At 35.2% G+C, this 18,368-nt stretch overlaps 1 protein-coding gene across 1 annotated transcript; it reads left to right on the top strand.

Annotated features, from left to right (window-relative positions):
• The first annotated feature begins 6,922 nt into the window (after window positions 1-6,922).
• On the top strand, window positions 6,923-17,212 carry LOC149778351 (uncharacterized). Its single transcript, XM_089938315.1, has 7 exons — window positions 6,923-7,051; window positions 7,539-7,664; window positions 9,763-9,888; window positions 10,641-10,694; window positions 10,981-11,127; window positions 12,091-12,139; window positions 16,499-17,212. Exons 1-6 carry the CDS (start codon window positions 6,988-6,990, stop codon window positions 12,135-12,137), a joined length of 564 nt encoding a protein of 187 aa, XP_089794441.1. The 5' UTR covers window positions 6,923-6,987; the 3' UTR covers window positions 12,138-12,139; window positions 16,499-17,212.
• The last annotated feature ends 1,156 nt before the right edge of the window (window positions 17,213-18,368 follow it).

Consider the following 18,368-nt stretch of genomic DNA (forward strand, 5'->3'; position numbering starts at 1 on the left):
ACTAGAGTTCAGTATCGGGTAATATTGAATGATTCTGACAATGTAAAGTTAACGGAGAAAAAAATGAGCATATAATAAAAATAAAATATATGTATATTATGTACGCTGTATCAATGATACCCCACTTGTAACATAATTTATATACATTTGTCATTGAAAGTAAACATCGGCAAGCCTCGTTTCCTTTTAATGAAAAATTTATATATCTCGTGGTATATCATTGATACAGCGTACATACTATATATATATATATATATATATATATATATATATATATATATATATATATATATATATATATATATATATATATATATATACACATACATACATACAAAACAGATCAGAAAGTGAAAGTAATTGATTTCATTATTTCATTAACATAATTTTGGCAGTCCCGATGTCTCAGAGGTTCGAATCGGCGGGTTACCACACCCATCGCATTGCCTGCACACAAAATACCTTTTCGACCACACACACACAACATTAAGTACTCATGCGTTGCAGGTACATCCGCATATAGACACAAGTTATTATTTCTCATTTAAGTAAGCGGTCACTCAAGATTCCTACGACAGAAATAGCGTTTTATAGAGGTTATTATATAAATACAAATATACTCTAAACACATTGGAAAGTGATATCTCTCGATCCTACAGCGGGAATGCTCAATATAGTTAACACTTTTTAAATAAGAACTAATATTATCGTACAGAATAGATACGTTTTTAATTCGCAACCTACCGAGATTCAGTCCTGGATCCGCGAGTTAGAACATCCTTCACCTTGCGAATACGCATCGGCCCCTACTTAGAGAGTTTTTAATCGTTAATCGTATATATATCCGCTGTGTTTTAGACAGTTTATACAGCAGGTAGATTCCTTTCCATTTGTATATCTTCAACCGATATTGGAATCGGGTCAATTTATAGAAGCATGGATTTCTGAAAGGTGTGTCTTAAAATTTATGTTACTGACGTTTTCATGTTGCGCGTCGAATTGACCTAGTGTTTTGAGCTTGAATACTTACACTCGTCCTAAATTCTATCACTCTGCTAATCTGGCTGTGAAATGTGTGTTTCAAAACCTATTTTGATCGGTTTGGGAAAGTTACGGTAAATTTGAATCTGTCTTTGTGGGTTTATTTCCTTAAATAAAAGGTTAGTCTCTAAATTAAAAAACTACACTCCCCGACACTAACAAAAACGCTAAACCATGCCGATACCCGTTCTAGGTTTCTATCAAAAGTGCAAACAGCAAAGATGGCAGAGGAAGGACAAAACTCTCCTAATACACATTCATAACTTAAACTATACTTTTGACGTCCATCGATGAAGTTGATGTTCCACACAAATTAAAACACTGGTCTCAGATCTCATACGTAGTCAGTGGTTGCAACTGAGGAAACAAACATCTTTACTTTTATTAATAATAGTCCTTGATTTTGCAGTTAAATATAAGAGCAATATTATACCATCACACCGAAATACGGTTCAAACTTTCGCACGTCGTGAAACCTGGCCATTTCAGTGACAAAGACTGAAATATGACGGCGAACCAAAGATCTCTCTCTCTCTCTCTCTCTAGAACCCCCCTCACACTTTCAAGCCCTGATTGTGACATTTCCCATGACTGGGATAAATCAGAACAGTGCCATAGAAAGCGTACATTTGTAAAACTATCACAGATAGAATTAAGTCCCCCCCCCCAAAAAAAAAAAAAAAAAGAAGAAAAGAAAACAATACGAAACAAACAAAGAACAGCATATTAAAATAGCTGGTTTGAAAAGGAACGATACGAGGAAAGTGCTATGCAGTGGAGAGTGATTGTAAATCTAGTATTCATAAACATAACTAAATTTAATTTGGTTAGACATAACAGCTATTTTCAATTATAAGAAAAGAAATACGTGATACTCACCATGTGTCAATTATTGCAGATAAGCACCACGTTTGTGACATCAAACGGTTATGATGGACATGAAATGAGAACAGCTCAGGTAGGGTTGAATTTTCGGTGCCGGCCTTGCCCATCAATAAAAATGTATGTTACGTGCAGTTTGATAATAACATGTATTAATTCCTGTACAAAGCATTACACGTTACAAATAGAATTTCAGTTTGATATAATGCCTCTGTACTTGACTTTAAACATACTGTTTTCGTCTGTGGATGATTACACATTCGTGTTTTTCTCGTGCAGTCGTACATGAGCTATACCAGTTTCATTGTTTTCCTCGTTTCGGTGCATACCGTAAACACCTACGTAGCCGTTTCATCGAAAACGTTTATCTCTGCGTCCGATGTTTTCTTTTGCTGAAGATGAGCTGGTGATAAACTCATCTGTATCTCTTCTAAAACCAGATGATACATTTTTCGAAGCATCCGATGAATGCCAATATGAGCCTCGGGGATTTTTGTTTTATTTCTACTATGGCCGAAGTGTCTTCATGGAGGCAGATTTAATTAATAATGATTCTAAATAAGCAAATGAGTCTTGATACAGAAATATAGACTGGTTCTTGTTATCCAGAAGCTGTAAACATTTACTCTGAGGTCTACAGGACTCTTCATACGGATTAATCCATAACTAAGATAGAACTTCCTAGTGATGAGTTAAACTTAAGTTGCTTAGAGAACCCATGTGCGAGACAGTGACAGGTACAAATGATTTACTTCTTGGGGCCATGATGAACTGATACACCGTCTACATACTTCTAGCGGCTAGTCGGTAGCGACCAGTGTATCAACATACCCTTAGGAACTCTTTATATTTGGAGGGTAAAGATTTTAAATTACAAGTGACATGATTACATCTTCGAAGGTGTAGTGAGTCAATCGCGACAATTAAGGCAGCCTCAGATTCAAAGGGGGAATCAGTTTTTTTAATCATAAATGTCTACGCTAATATCAACTGTTTCAGATGGAAATGACCGTTCCGGTGGCCTAGTGGTTAGAGCGTCCGCCTGGGATGCGGGAGGTCGTGGGTTCGACACCCGGTCGAGTCATACCAAAGACTTACAAAAATGGTACTAACAGCTGCCTCGCTTGGCACTCAGCATTAAGAGGTTAGGACTGGTCGGCCTGGTGTCAGGATAATGTGACTGGGTGGGACATCATGCTACATGTCTGCGGCATGATGCCCCAGTGCTAGACATCACTATAAACTGTCACACTGCAGACATCGCAGCTATATGACTGAAAAATTGTTAAAGCTATGTTAAAAATCCAAATCACACACACACACACACACACACACACACACACATGGAAATATAAATAAGCACCCGTCTCTCAGTAACATTCTTCGCAATGTCGGCGTGTATCAACAAGTGATGACTTTGTTGTTTTGTTGGGTTTAACGAATTTTTTTCAGCGCAAAATAGGCTATACATGGCTGCCTATATAACTGATGGATGAAGAACCCTGAAAACCTCCGGTAAGAACTACTAATCCAACGGAAGTTATTTCTAGCTATATCACACACCCACAGTGGCCAAGCTCGAGACTCGAACCCACGCTGACAGAAGTGAGATAGCAGTGATCGGTAAAGGGGAGCGCTTTAGACCACTCGGCATCCAGGTGCCCCTTACCAATATTGAAACAAAACAAGACGATGAGGTAGCTGCAAACTGAATTGCTAGTGATCAAAGAAAATCAATCACATGTAGAGACAGTTATCGATTATTGGTTTACGGTACGAAATCAGTCAATTTATTAAATGTCTAACCCATCGAGAAAGTGGAAAATAAAGACAAGCTGCTCTCAGGTTCATATTACTAGCTTGAAGGATCCCGTTCTTGTCAGTAGCTTAAAGAGTTCAAATAGGAATACAAATGCATTTATAAATGGGTCAGATAAGATACAGCCTTTTTCCTCAAGTGCAATAGCAATAACGCTAGTGGTCTTTGTGAACAAAGTGGTTCTTGTGTGGCGAGGTTCCAAAGACCAAATATGTCTCAAGATTCAGCGCAAATAATGTAAACAACGGTTGTTCTATACTGACCAATTATTATAGTAATTACTAACCAAGATAATATGAGAAATATATCATAATATAGATTTAGTTTTAAAAGGGGAGATTATTCTAATTACGGTGCCTGTCACGGGGCACAATAATTGGCCAAACATTGCTTTCCTGAGCTCAGGTAGAAATATTTCAGTTGGCTATTCAGGCATTCTCATAAGAATCACAAATTCAAAAGGTAAAAGGCCCAGCCAATATTCTTCCATTTCATTATTTAGAAGTATTTCCTGTTTCGCGTTTATATTTCTGAACATTTAGGCTTATGGATCACCAAAACACAGATCAACTCGACAATTTGTGTCCCGTTCTCTAAGTTTGACTTGAACCATAGTAAGATTGTATCATGAATAACAAATACATGCTGGAGATGGTGAAGTAACATAGTCTATTGTGTCAAATGCCACAGACAAGTAAAGGAGGGTGAGGACTGTAATCTTTCTACTATCCATAGCAGATAGAGGATTCTTAGCTACTCTCAGAAGGGCAGTTTCAGTAGTTAATGAAATATTAGTTAGTGGTCATTTTTCCACGTAAACGGGGAAATAAATTGTTGACTTCAAAGAAGGAAACTTACGGACCGTATCATTCACAACATAGCTTTCAGCAAAGAAAGCGAACTATAAATTCGACTTATGCTGTACATTGTTTAATTAATACAATTACAGATTTTATGGAGTATTTGTTTGCATTTTTTATTTAAAAATTAAACACATAAACATTTGAAAGTGTTTAGATAAATGGTTTATGTCTGAAAGTTTGTTTATAAGGTGCAGATTACAAAATATTCTTCATTTTATATACAGTGTAGTCAAATCACGTGTTTCAAAGAGTACTCTTAGAGAACGGAGTAGCGATGATACAATATTTGAAGTTTTGTCCCCGATTAGTTTTCGTTATTTATTGAAGCTTTAGAAATGTCGTTACAATGCACACGATCAATGGATGGAGCTAGGCTAGGCAAGTTGCCATTGCTATTTTTTTTTTACTGATTGCTGATGAATTCTTTTTACTTTCAGAGATCACAGAGGTTATATAAAAGCTTTTGTATAATTTACACAATTATTGTATAAAATAGAAGCATTAAATTTGATAAAATGAAAGTTATATTCTTTATAAAAGGTGGTTCATAAAGGAAAGATGAATTCTGGGATATGCCGGAAATAATATACTAAAGTGTTTCAAACAATTACGTACCTTGGACCTGTCGATTCGAGCAAGGCATAACTGAATAAAGAGAAACAAACATTTAATGAAAAGGACCCACACAGACACACATGTACATATACAGATACCCGATACACACAGATACACATGTACATACACAGACACCCACCCCACGCCACCCTATATATATCCCCTCTAAATGTAGATCATTTTTAGTTAAACTTATTGCGTCTTTTTGTAACTTAAGAATTTAATCTGGGAGATTTTAAAACAATAGAATCATTAGAAGTTAAATGTAATGTGCGATTTGATAGTCACGATATTGAACGTGAATATAATCTTGGATTAGTGTGTCCAGATTTACGTGTAATCGTAATTAAAAATACTTTTGTAACGAACCATCCAACAATAATAATATGTAAGTTAGCTACATGTATGTATAAACAGTTCAAATTAAGTGATATTTTACTTTTATATTAATTAATTACAATATTGCTGATATCTGTTATTCGTTTCCTTTCAAACGCTTGTCGATTAAGTTTGAAGGGTTTCTAAATGCTGCACGATTGAGATTTGATAACCAAGAAATATTTTTAATATATACCCCGTGAGTGTATGCATGCTTAGAAAGATAAACCAAGGTTTGTCTCAACGACTTTCTATATTCGAAGCTCTGACGGCTTTAAATGGTATACCTCTGGGCATCATCCATTAAATATTGAAAGTTTGTGATGCTAGATTGTCTCTGTTAAGTTTTCTGGAGCCGGTTTCAAGAAGAAGAGCTAGTGGAACGAAATATTTAAAATAATTATGTTGACTAACGCACGACACACAATGGACTATGCATGGCACACTACAGACGACGTTGTACAGTCAGCTTATTGTCTTAGGGTCACCTAGGCTGAAAACTCCGCCAATTTGCTTTTGATCCAAGTAAGTTACGTGTGTAGCAATTTAAAACAAAATATAATGGATGTGATAAAAGATAGTTACTTATATATGGAACCTGAAGTTACTAAAAGCACAGTTCCAAAGAATTTCAACTTATGTTTTCCTTTGCATTTAGAGGAAAGTACGCTGAAAAGAAAGAACTATGTCGTATTAAAATATCGAACAAATATTTAGTGTATAGGCCTACTTAGAGCCTCAAAGAGAATGCACATTTCTTAATTTGGTCTCTTCCGTCCGTTCGTCCGTCCTGCAAAATCATTAACACGATTGCCAAACAATTACATGACAATCGCTATTGAAATGGTAGGAATGATTGCATCCATATGTATAATGAACTTATTTATTAATTTTAAGCTACATGAAAGGTCATCGCACTTCTACAATTTTAAATATATTTCAGTAAAATAAGATTGTTAGAACTTAGAGTGTCTCAAAGCAACCATCTTATCACGATTATTCAGATAACGATCTACCCTGTTTTGAAAGAGTTTGTGAAAATGGGTAATGGTCCGACTTAGTTCAGGTACCGAAAGGTTTGTCTGTCATCCCAAATGCTTGTGTTGTGGAAGCAATTTTAAAGAACGAATGAGTAACAATACCTGGTTAAAAGAATGAGGACAACGCACGTTTAATGCTCCAGCAATGTATTTAACGTACAAAAATATGTTCCCATCCCTGTTTACCCCTGGATAACCTATGTAATACAGCTTAAATAGGTTACACCTGTTTGTTTTGATGTGCGCATTATCGTAAGGTACTATAAAAAGCATGCCTTGGTTTCGATATCACACAAATTTGTGTTGTGCGTCGAATAAACTTCTCAAAGCTGTAAAACGTGCCGAGAGGATGAAACATTTATTGATGTTGGTGATGATTCTTATCATTGTGGACGCAAACGCCAAAGGCTTAGGTAAGTAAATTTCTGCTTCTGATATAGATAAAACTCTTTTTGTGGTTATCGTAGTTTTTATCATTCAATGAACTAAAATATCTTCCTCTAATACTTATTTTCAGATCCACCACCACCATCATCATCGTCATCATCGTTGTGTCTGTCGTCGTCATTATACAATATATCGCAATGGCATTGATATAACCTGGTGAAAACATGTAGAACCATACATGAATCATATGAATAAATTGATGATGTCTTTGAGAAATTTAAGTCGTATACAATGACATCATTTATTACATTGAACTGTATCAGTAAAATTATAAAATTCATGCTTTAAAAAGAAGACAAACATTATGTTTCCTTCATATCCTGCATTATGTCCGTTGTATGATCATCGTCGTCGTCACCATCGTTGTCTATATCATTACCATGATCATCATCATCATTACGATAGTTAGTAGTAGTAGTAGTAGAATTAATATTGGTATTATTATTTCAACAGATGTACGATTCACGACGACTTCCGGTGATGCACAGAAGTGGTGTTTAGAAACATGCACAAAACCGAATATCACCTGCAATTTGACAAGTACAGAATGTACTGATTCCAAATCTGCAAACTCCTCACGTAAGTGAACTGTATTTACATTTTAGTATTTCTTTTTGTGTGAATACTACTACTACTACTACTAATAATAATAATAATAGTAAACAATCCCTGGCTTATGCCGCTTCCTTAGAGCTTCAATCAAGCTATATCCCACTAGCTTCTAAAACTATTTAGTTAATGATTTACGTTTATCTTTAACGAATGGAAAGTGTTTTATTCGATCATAAGCCTTATATATACGCAGTTAGAGCGTCCGTTTTGGATGCGTATGGTCGCGGGTTCGAATCATACCAAAGACTTATAAAATGGTCTTGCAGCTGCCTCGCTTGGCGCTCAGCATTAAGAGGTCATGATAATGTGACTGGGTGGAATATTATGCTAAAGTCAAAATGCCTCAGTGCTCGACTTCACTATAAACTACCACATTGCAGACATCTAATAAAATAACTGATAAGTTGATATATCTGCGTTAAAGATTTATATCATAGTCTCGCGCACACGCAATGGCAGTAGTGGTATGGGTAACTAATATTTTGATTGGTCAGATTGTCAGCACATAAGCAGGTTGAGTTGCGTTTATTTCTACATAAACTGCGAGGAGAACTACGTTTCTAATATCATTTCTATAAATAGTCACGTTTAAAGCAAAATACAAATAATGCAGTCCCTATTCTAAAAGCATCAATGGAATTGGGGTTGACTAGGGAGACTGGTAAGGAGTTCCACAATCGGATTCCTGATGGGAATAAGGAGTCTTTGTATCCTTTGACTCTGGTGAAGGGGATGAGAAATCTGCATAAATGTCCTCTAGTATTAGATCCTGTCTGTTGGAGGTATGGTGCTGCTGGGATGTCAGCTAGCTGGTGCACAATCCGAGACATCGTAACAGCTTTAGCCTGTTGACGTCGAGCTTGAAGCTCTTCCAATCCCAAACGTTGGAGCATGGTAGAGACACTGCTGGTTAGTCGATAATCACCAGTAGTAAACCGTGCTGCCCTTCGTTGTACTGCTTCAAGTTTGACCATATTTGCTTTGGTATATGCGTCCCAAACGGTCAAAGCACCCTGATCTGAGTCAATTACTTTGTACAGCAAGCTGTCGTCGGCAAAAGTACACTGACTTGGGAATCGACTCCCAACGGCAAATAATTGATGTAGATCAGGAACAGCAGAGGATCCATGACCGTTGTTTTGGGGTACGCCTGAAGTGACATGGATTGATGATGACTGACCTGTTGGTTTTTTCAAGCTAAAAAGCTGTTTATCTACTCAATGGTCTTGCCACGGACACCATGGTGATGAAGTTTGGCTTCAATGCGCTTATGAGGGACTTTATCAAATGCTTTGCTGAAGTCGAGCAGGATTGCATCTATCCGTTGTTTGTTGTTTAGACCAGCTATTAGATCATGGAGTGTGATTATAAGTTGGATCTTGAATGATTTCTTCTTTCAGAAGCCATGTTGTCTTTCATATAGAACGTTGTTACTTTCGAAAAACGGCATCAGGTGGCGTTCAATGATTTGCTCCATTGCCTTTGCAGCACATCGATGTTTGGGAAACCAAATTCCTGGATGAGGGTGAACTTTCCAGAACCTTCTGGAAGAGTCAAGGTCAAATTATTTTCTTAAAATTGAAACTCCTAGTAGAAAAAATTACATTACACTGACATGTAATGAAACTAAAAATAAACTTTGTTGAAACTTACAAACAGACAATTAAATTAAATCAAATATAAATTAAATGAAATATGCATAACAATGCATCGTGGTATAAACTGTCAGTTGCCGACTCACATAGCTTACATAAAGCCTTTCAGACGTTATTTGCTGCTTGAGTCGGCAACGGACAATTTATATCACGATGCACTCAGAAAAGTCAACATTAAACTCTTAATGAATGGTATAATTGATTGTACTGGACGGTACCCATAAAATTACACAATCCCTGGTTTCAAACGAAGAGACACCATTATGTTTCCTACATATCTTAAATGGTGTCTTTTTCATGATGATCGTCGACATCCCCATAAGTTGTCTATTTGATCACCTTGATCATCGTCGTCATCATTATTGTTAGAAGTATTAACATAATTTATATTGGAATTATTATTTCAACAGATGTACAATTCATCACGACTTCAAATGGTGCAGAGAAGTTGTGTCTAGAAACCTGCACGAATCTGAATATGTCTTGCAACCTGACCATTATAGAATGTACTGAATCCAACTCGGCAAACCGCTCACGTAAGCGCATTGTATTTATTTTTTATTTTTGTGTGAATAATAATAATAATAATAATAATAATAACAATAATAATAAACAGTCCCTGGCTTATGCTGCTTCATTAGAACTTCTTCCAGGCTATATCGCACAAGCTTCTAAAACTATTTAACTCTTCATTTGCCTCACCTTTACCGGAGAGTTATGTGGTTTGTTTGATTGTTTAATAACACACACACACACACACACACACACACACACACACACACACATTCATAATTGTTCTCTCTCTTTCAAGAAGCCAAACGGTTGCAATTTTGTACGAATGAAGATGGAAGTGAATCTTCTAATGAAAATTATTTCTGATTTATTTTTCTGGACTCCAGAAAAGGTATGGTAACTCTATGCGTCACAGATATCATTATAGACGATGGCATTCGTCCAATTTGCTTGAAGTACAGAAATATATATATATATATATATATATATATATATATATATATATATATATATATATATATATATATATATATATATATATATATAGAGAGAGAGAGAGAGAGAGAGAGAGAGAGAGAGAAAGAGGCTTCCGTTTCTGTATCATTTCTTTCTTTCTTCTTTTTAAATTCATTCACGTGTTAGTTCGTATATTCATTTATTCTATCTTTCTTTGTAGCCTTTTGTATTTCACAAATATGCAAAGTTCTTACTGTTCATGCACCTCATGTCAAACATACCATGAGTGACTATGATCTATCTATATTCCAAATTTCAGAAGGCTCTCCAAAAGGATGGGGGTATCCTGGTAAAAGGCGGCGATCACTATACGGTAAGAATTATTATTATTATTATTATTATTATTATTTACAGGCTTTTTGCTGCAGCAAGTATTGTAAATTTGTGATATCATAGGACTGAAAAAATCTTATATATACGTAATTTGATTCATTGTCGGGGTGAATGATGGCTATTATGATTATTTCCGATTTCAGTTTAGAATCTTATTCGATAAAATTGAAGTGTAACTTTTATATGTCAATTATTGAAATTACAAGTACATTTAGTTTGATACAGACTGATATTTTTTAAATGAAATATATCTGCATCCTTTTCAGACAAACCTGAAATATTTTCTTCCATAATGAAAGAGAAAAGAATTAGATTGAACAAGGAACCGATCTTAAGACAGATCTGCGATGAGTGCCAAAGAATCGGACTGAAATGCAACAACACAGCTAAAATATTCTGTTACGATCCAGCTGGTACTGTTCAAGTATTCTTCTTTCAAACAACCCAAGCAACACCAGCGATAAAAAAATCGCCAAAACTTCTTTCATTTTCTTCAAACACTGTTTAACGTTTACGACCATCAGAAAGGACCCTTCTTCGAATTGCTTGGGGTTTTAATGGCCCTAAAATGTTGGAAATATGTGTCCTCAAAAAATCCAATGAATTCATTTTAGGTTTAGTAGACAGAATACACATTTGATCATTTGATTTCCTAATTATAAATCTAGCATTGTGTATTCTTGACGGAGGCACGGCTGTTCAGATAAAACACGCTAATGGTTACTGGATTGGTCATAAAATACAATTTTCTCTGAAATCTGAAGTCCAGATGATCACGAGTGGACTCGATTTTGTATATATTCTTAGGAATGCTCGTGTTTACTCATTTTCAGAATGTTTTATGGTGAATTTACAATTATTACCAGGAGTTACTCGGTAGGTTTAATGTATAAACACAAAATAATAATCGCTTCCGTCCTATGCTAACCTGTCATGAAATGCCTGGAATGATAGTGCAGATCAAAGTATTTACATCATTGGACCTATAGAAAACTATTATTTGACTGGTAACCCTGTTATTTGCGTTACTTCTGTAAGGACTGCAAGTTACAAACATGATGATAATACAAGCTTAATGTTGTATATTTTAAATTAAAAAATCAAACAATGCACATGCTAGAGCTCGTAATGATAATTCAAGCCAAGTAAGCTTGAAAAGTTTTAGATTTGCCTCTCTATTATTTCACACGTATTCAATAGTATGGACAGAGAAAGTAAAATATTAAACTCTACTTGTTTTTTTTTAAATAATTATTTATTTCGTTCAATCCGCTACAATATATTAATGAATCTAACTCAATATTAATAAAGATAGAATATAAGTCCAGTTGTTTATTTTTTCGACATATATTATTTATTTATTATTTATTTTACAGGTGATTTCCCTTATGCTTGCTTGGGTTATCATGGTGATGGATTATAAAGGTAAGAAGAATATGTCAAAGAAGAATATGTCAACCAGCATAAATATATTTAAAGCTGATTCACAACGTTAGGTATCAATACTTTTATGTATGCCTTTCAATCGGATGTACTTTGTCAATCTAAGTAATGGGAATAATGTAATGAAATGGTGGTATAGGTGGCTATCATAGCCTCAGATTGGGCTTTTATGTCCTCAAGGGGAGGTCAACATTATGAGGCTATAGATTCCTCTAATGTACCCTTAATGTCTTCAATGGGAATTAAATAATGAAGCTATGATATTGGTCTTAATTAGGTCTTTATTGCCTCAAGGAAAACTAATGGTTTCTAATGGGAAAGATATTGCTAACAATATACATTGGTTGAACATACACATACTAACGAATACTCAGATATAATGACCAAAACCAAAACCTACAAACCAATACACCGTCTTATGGATGAACAATTGCGCCTATTGAGCAACAAACCGACTTTCTGACCAGCAACTACACCTATAATTAAATACGATTAAAACAGCACCACATCCTTCTAACCAGACCTACACCTACTGACCAGCACATGCACCTACTGATCAACACTCACAGTGTCTTACCATGACACCACCTTGCTGACCAGCTCTCACATCTACCAGACAGCACCCAATCTTACTAAGCAATACTGATCAGCATCCACACCAACTTACAATCACTACCGATGAGCAAGCACGACTACCTACTGACGGGCACTCATACTTACTCACTAGCACCTACACTTACTCTCCGACACACATACTGTCTGATCAGAAGGGTACGCATACTGACCAACGCTCAATCTTTCTTGCTAGCACTCACATCTACTGGTCAGCACCACCACCCCCTGAACAACACATGCCCATAATATCGAGCACCTACTAATCAAAGCCACATTTGCTCACTGAAAAAATAGACCGTAGTATGTACAATAAAGAGGTGAAATATAAATTAAATACCTTATGAATAACATCTTAAATCAGGTATCAGTCTATAGGATCCAAAACGTTTGCTAAATGGCTGTACTACCACGGAGTCTCTGTTTGCTGACCGTTTTAATTCTGCCTTTGTCACGTGAGTTCGTGTCTTATTCTCCACTAACGTAAGTATGTGATAAAGCTTGCCAACAGCTTCCCGTGGGTAGGTATTTCTTTCAGGAGTGTACCGGTCTTGTTCCTCTATAAAATGTACTGGCCACCGTTTATTACTTATCATGTGCGTGAATTGGTGTTAAACCCCACAAAAGCCCGAATCCTAAACAGACCTTAATGCTAAAAATCCATAGGGGTGTCCAAAAAGGGTCAGAGATGGACAAAGACACGTCTAATTACAAAAGATGGTTGTCGACTGTGAACTATAAAGTATCAAATGAGGCTAAATTTACAATGTGAGAGATACATTTGTTGTCAACTGACCGCTACATATGCCACATCCACAAACACAGTGTACTTAGATTAGTTCTTTGTCGACAGTGTGAGGCATATTGTCACATCCATAAGCAGAGTGTGGTTCGTTAAGTTCTTTGTCGAATGTGCTCTACATAATGTCACATCGATAAACGTTTACAGTGAGAAGCATTTTCTTTGCCGACAGTATAGTGCATAATGCCGAATCGATAAATGTGATTAGTATGTTATGACGAAATATGTACACTTTCTAACAAACAAATACATGCTTACAAACCAAACAGAAGAAGGAACGGAGATAGGTGAGGGTCACGCACATACTTACAGACAAACAAACACATTGACATCTTTGCTAAGCAACATCACATCTATACCAACCTTTGTGAAACTGGATATACATTATGAAATTAAGTTGACCACTCCGTCGGCCTAGTGGTTAGAGCGTCCGCCTCGGATGAGGGAGGTCGTGGGTTCGATCCCGGCCGAGTCATATTGAAGACTCATAAAAATGGTACTTACAGCTGCCTCGCTTGGCGTTCAGCATTAAGAGGTTAGTGTTAGGACTGGTCGGCCTGGTGTCAGGATAATGTGACTGGGTGGGACATAATGCTACATGTCTGCTGCATGATGCCCCAGTGCTAGACTACCACTATAAAGGCCACACTGCATACATCGTAGCTTTATGACTGAAATGTTTTTATAGCTACGTTAAAAATCCAAATCCACATACAATTAAGCAAAACAATCACATGTCGCTGCAATCCAACGCAATATATTTACTATTCAACAACCATGCTCTTACGTGGAAACTCATTAGGAGTATGATCTAGGATATTTAATGGGTAGGACCGTTAGCACTCTTCCTTTACAAACAAATACTTATTTATGATTTAACACTTTCCCATAATCATTATCATCGGCAATAATTGTTACGAGGATTAAGACAGTTGCAGCCGATCATGCAATATGCACAATTGTTTATGAACTTTTTTAAAAGCAGCGACCATTTTTGGATCACTCCTCTTTCCTATAACACAGTGTATGTTTCAGTTGATGTGGGTGGTAGTCAGTATATCTGTGTGCATCTGATGGTGTACGTTACATCTCCCATGGACGCCATAAAGTCTCACACTTGGGTTGGGATGTAAGTTTACGGTAGAACGGTTTGGTCTTCTATCGAAATTTAACACGATAGAGCCACATACAACTACAATTAATGACTAACAAAGATATATTTTTTAGAACTGGAAAAAAACAATAAATATTCATACGAACAATTTCTTGCCAAATACCTTCGCATGATTCTATAGTTAGCGTGTATGTTTAGAACCTGGAAAGTACTGTGGATATTCCGATTCATTTTTTTTTAATTTATAGAATAATAAGAAGGCCGAAATGCAACATTACATAAAAAGAATAGATTCCCGTTCTTTGTGTGTGTTTTTTCTCTCACTTTAACTGGGTGACTGAACGATAATATATCTGCGTGAACGTGTGAGCACTCATCCTTTTCCCCTTTATTCATATCTATGGCTGGATTAGTGTGAAACTGGTATGTTTGTGTGAATGTGTAAACATTCCTACCCTCATATATCCTTATACTCAATGTATAAGGTTGAAGAGATTATAGAGGTGATTGGGGATCATTTTAATTTTAGTTTTATTATAATAGGATTATAGAGATTTATGATGGTGAGCTTTAGTGGTTTTTTTTGTTTGTAAGGGTTTTAGTTTCTTTTTCATGTCTTAGTTTACATCCAACCCTTACACCTCTATCTTTAAGTAGGTACGGATGATGAGAGTAGGTGGCTGGGTTCGTCAACGTATCAACATTTTCTTCAGCAGGTGCTTGAGTTTCTTGTGTGTAATGGTTTTAGTTTCTTTTTCATACCTTAGTTTACATCCTACCCGTACGCCTCTATCTATGAGTAGGTATGGATGTTGGATAGTAGATGGTTGGGTTCGTCAACATATTAACGTTTTCGTCAGCAGGTACTTGTGCTTAACAGTTGGCGTGAGTGCTGGTCAGTAAGACCGTATGATGATCTGTGACGCGAGGTGCTGATTTGTATGTATAGGTGATTTTCAGCAGGAATGGGTGCTGGGAAGTAGCTGTTGGTGCTAGTTAGCAGGAATGGGTGCACGTCAGTAAGTAGTTGTGCAAATCAGTATGCATGGATTCTGCTCAGTAAGCGTGGGTCTGGTCAGTAGCTGTGTGTGCTGATCGGTAACACAATATGTTTGTTAATATTTGTGGATGCTGATTAGTAATGATGTGTGATGGTCTGCGAAACAGTGTGTAGGTAAGTATTTATGTGTGTTGGTCGATCTGTACATCAACTCTACATTATATCTACATGTAATTTATAAAAAATCATTCCAAAAGAGACTTTTATACTCCATATGACCTCTCAATTTTAGAACCCTTCAGTGCGCAAAAAACAATATTGTTTGTAATATCGGGCAAATACAACATGCTATTAACGTTCGCGGTTCTCGGGAGGCACATATAATCACAAAGTTGTAAGTCAGTGACGAATGCATTTGTTTCTTGAATAAAGATCAGTATATGTAGTAGATCATCACATATTTAAACCAATATAAAATCTTTTGATAGTCGCGAATCTTAGTAGCCGCTAAATTGTAATTTTACTGCATATATACAAAATTGTATCTTTCTCTAGTCGCATATTCATTAAATCTTTAATGTAGTTATTGATTACAGTGTGTATTGACACTTAAAAATAATGCATTGTGTTTTATGTGTGCCTTTTAAAAAAGGTATTTATAATTTAAACAATCTTCAGAAGGTCATAATTGAAAACAGAGTTTTATAGTGATAAATCGCTGAAGTAGATAAAGCAGCTGGCTGTGACACCAAAAAAATCAATCCTTTCCGTTTTTCATTTCTTAAGATGTTTTATATCTTTCTTTTCTTCCAGATGAATTGCAATAGGAGGGAATGAATTTCCTGAAGCTTTGGTGGTACCATTTGTTGTTTGCAAAAAATATAACGACAAGATAGGAAAGCAAGGGTTGATATGTGTATCATACAAAGCGAAATGTATAATCATTATTGTTAAAAGGAATTGGGGAAAATAGTTTCGTAAAAATAGAATTTTGTCTTAATACAAATGGGTAAATTTCACATAAATGTCACTAGAAGAGGATTGTGAATATATGTTATAAAAACAACACAAAAACCTAACCTGGGCATCTAATCCCATTCATGTTCAAATTTGTTGTTGTAACAATAAACCACTGTCACCCACAACTTCTAAGCAAAAGATGTATACAATAACACCAGCGCATACTCCGAGTTATATTAATTAAACAAATTTACTATGAAAAATAGACTTAGAAGTGAAGGAATAGGGTTATGAATCAAAGTATTAGATCATATATGATATCAGTAGGTCAAGTAACTAATAGATCAGCTATTATACAACCTGCGTCTACCCTTATAGACAGTGTTACACATTTTGGTTTAAATTTGAAGAGTTTAATTTTAGTTTAAAATGGACATGACACTGATGAACATAAAACAATAAGATTTGAAAGTTAGATTAAGCTGTATAGCTGTGGGCGATGATATATTTTCATTACCCAGTAATATCATGATTAAAATATGTAGTATAATAGATTGTATATTTTCATTACCCAGTAATATCACGATTAAAATGTGTAGTATAATAGATTGTATATTTTCATTACCCAGTAATATCACAATTAAAATATGTAGTATAATATATTATATATTTTCATTACCCAGTAATATCACGATTAAAATATGTAGTATAATAGATTGTATATTTTCATTACCCAGTAATATCACAATTAAAATATGTAGTATAATAGATTGTATATTTTCATTGCCCAGTAATATCACAATTAAAATATGTAGTATAATAGATTGTATATTTTCATTACCCAGTAATATCACGATTAAAATATGTAGTATAATAGATTGTATATTTTCATTACTCAGTAATATCACTATTAAAATATGTAGTATAATATATTATATATTTTCATTACCCAGTAATATCACTATTAAAATATGTAGTATAATAGATTGTATATTTTCATTACCCAGTACTACCATGAAACCAAAAAGAGTTGCTGCTATTTTTTCTTTTGACTTAGTTAAACAAATACTCGGCAACATTATTCATACCAATTTTACATTTATCAATGCACAAATCATACCGCTTCATTTTGCCAAAATTAATTATGGATAGACTAAGCCTTGCTACTGTTCATCAATAGCAGTAAAATAAATAAGTATACCTTAATCTTTGAATAATCTCTCATCTAATGATAACTATTCTCTAATTTTGAGATTTATTTTGGTGATAATTTCTCTAAAGTTAATCGCCATTCTTATTTTGTCATCTTTTGATTTCACTTTGTTTTCAAAGGTTTCTGGCAGAATGCTTTTTATCTGCATCTCTTTTTATCTTTAGTAATTTCATTCTTTATATTTATAAATACTGTGTAAGATATTTTTAATTATGAAACTAATTTATTACAACATATTTAGTCGTTCAGAGATTTATGTTTGTCAACATTTGTATGAACAATAAAAGTGAAGGAATAGTGAGTGAAAAACTGAGAAAGAAAAGATTATGAGCTGGAAATGAATAAAACACTGGATTAGAAGTTCAGATGCTACGATCTTGTCCATTTCGCATTAGTGTTGCAAAATCGGGATTCAACGAGGCGCCATATGTTTAGAAAGTGCATACTTATTTTTGTAAATATGGTCTAAAATTCTTCAGAACGGCAAATAATTACCTCATAATAGTTGGA

The sequence above is a fragment of the Sinohyriopsis cumingii genome, chromosome 17, assembly GCF_028554795.1.
Source record: "Sinohyriopsis cumingii isolate HCF-2022 chromosome 17, ASM2855479v2, whole genome shotgun sequence".
Lineage (NCBI taxonomy): Eukaryota > Metazoa > Mollusca > Bivalvia > Unionida > Unionidae > Sinohyriopsis > Sinohyriopsis cumingii.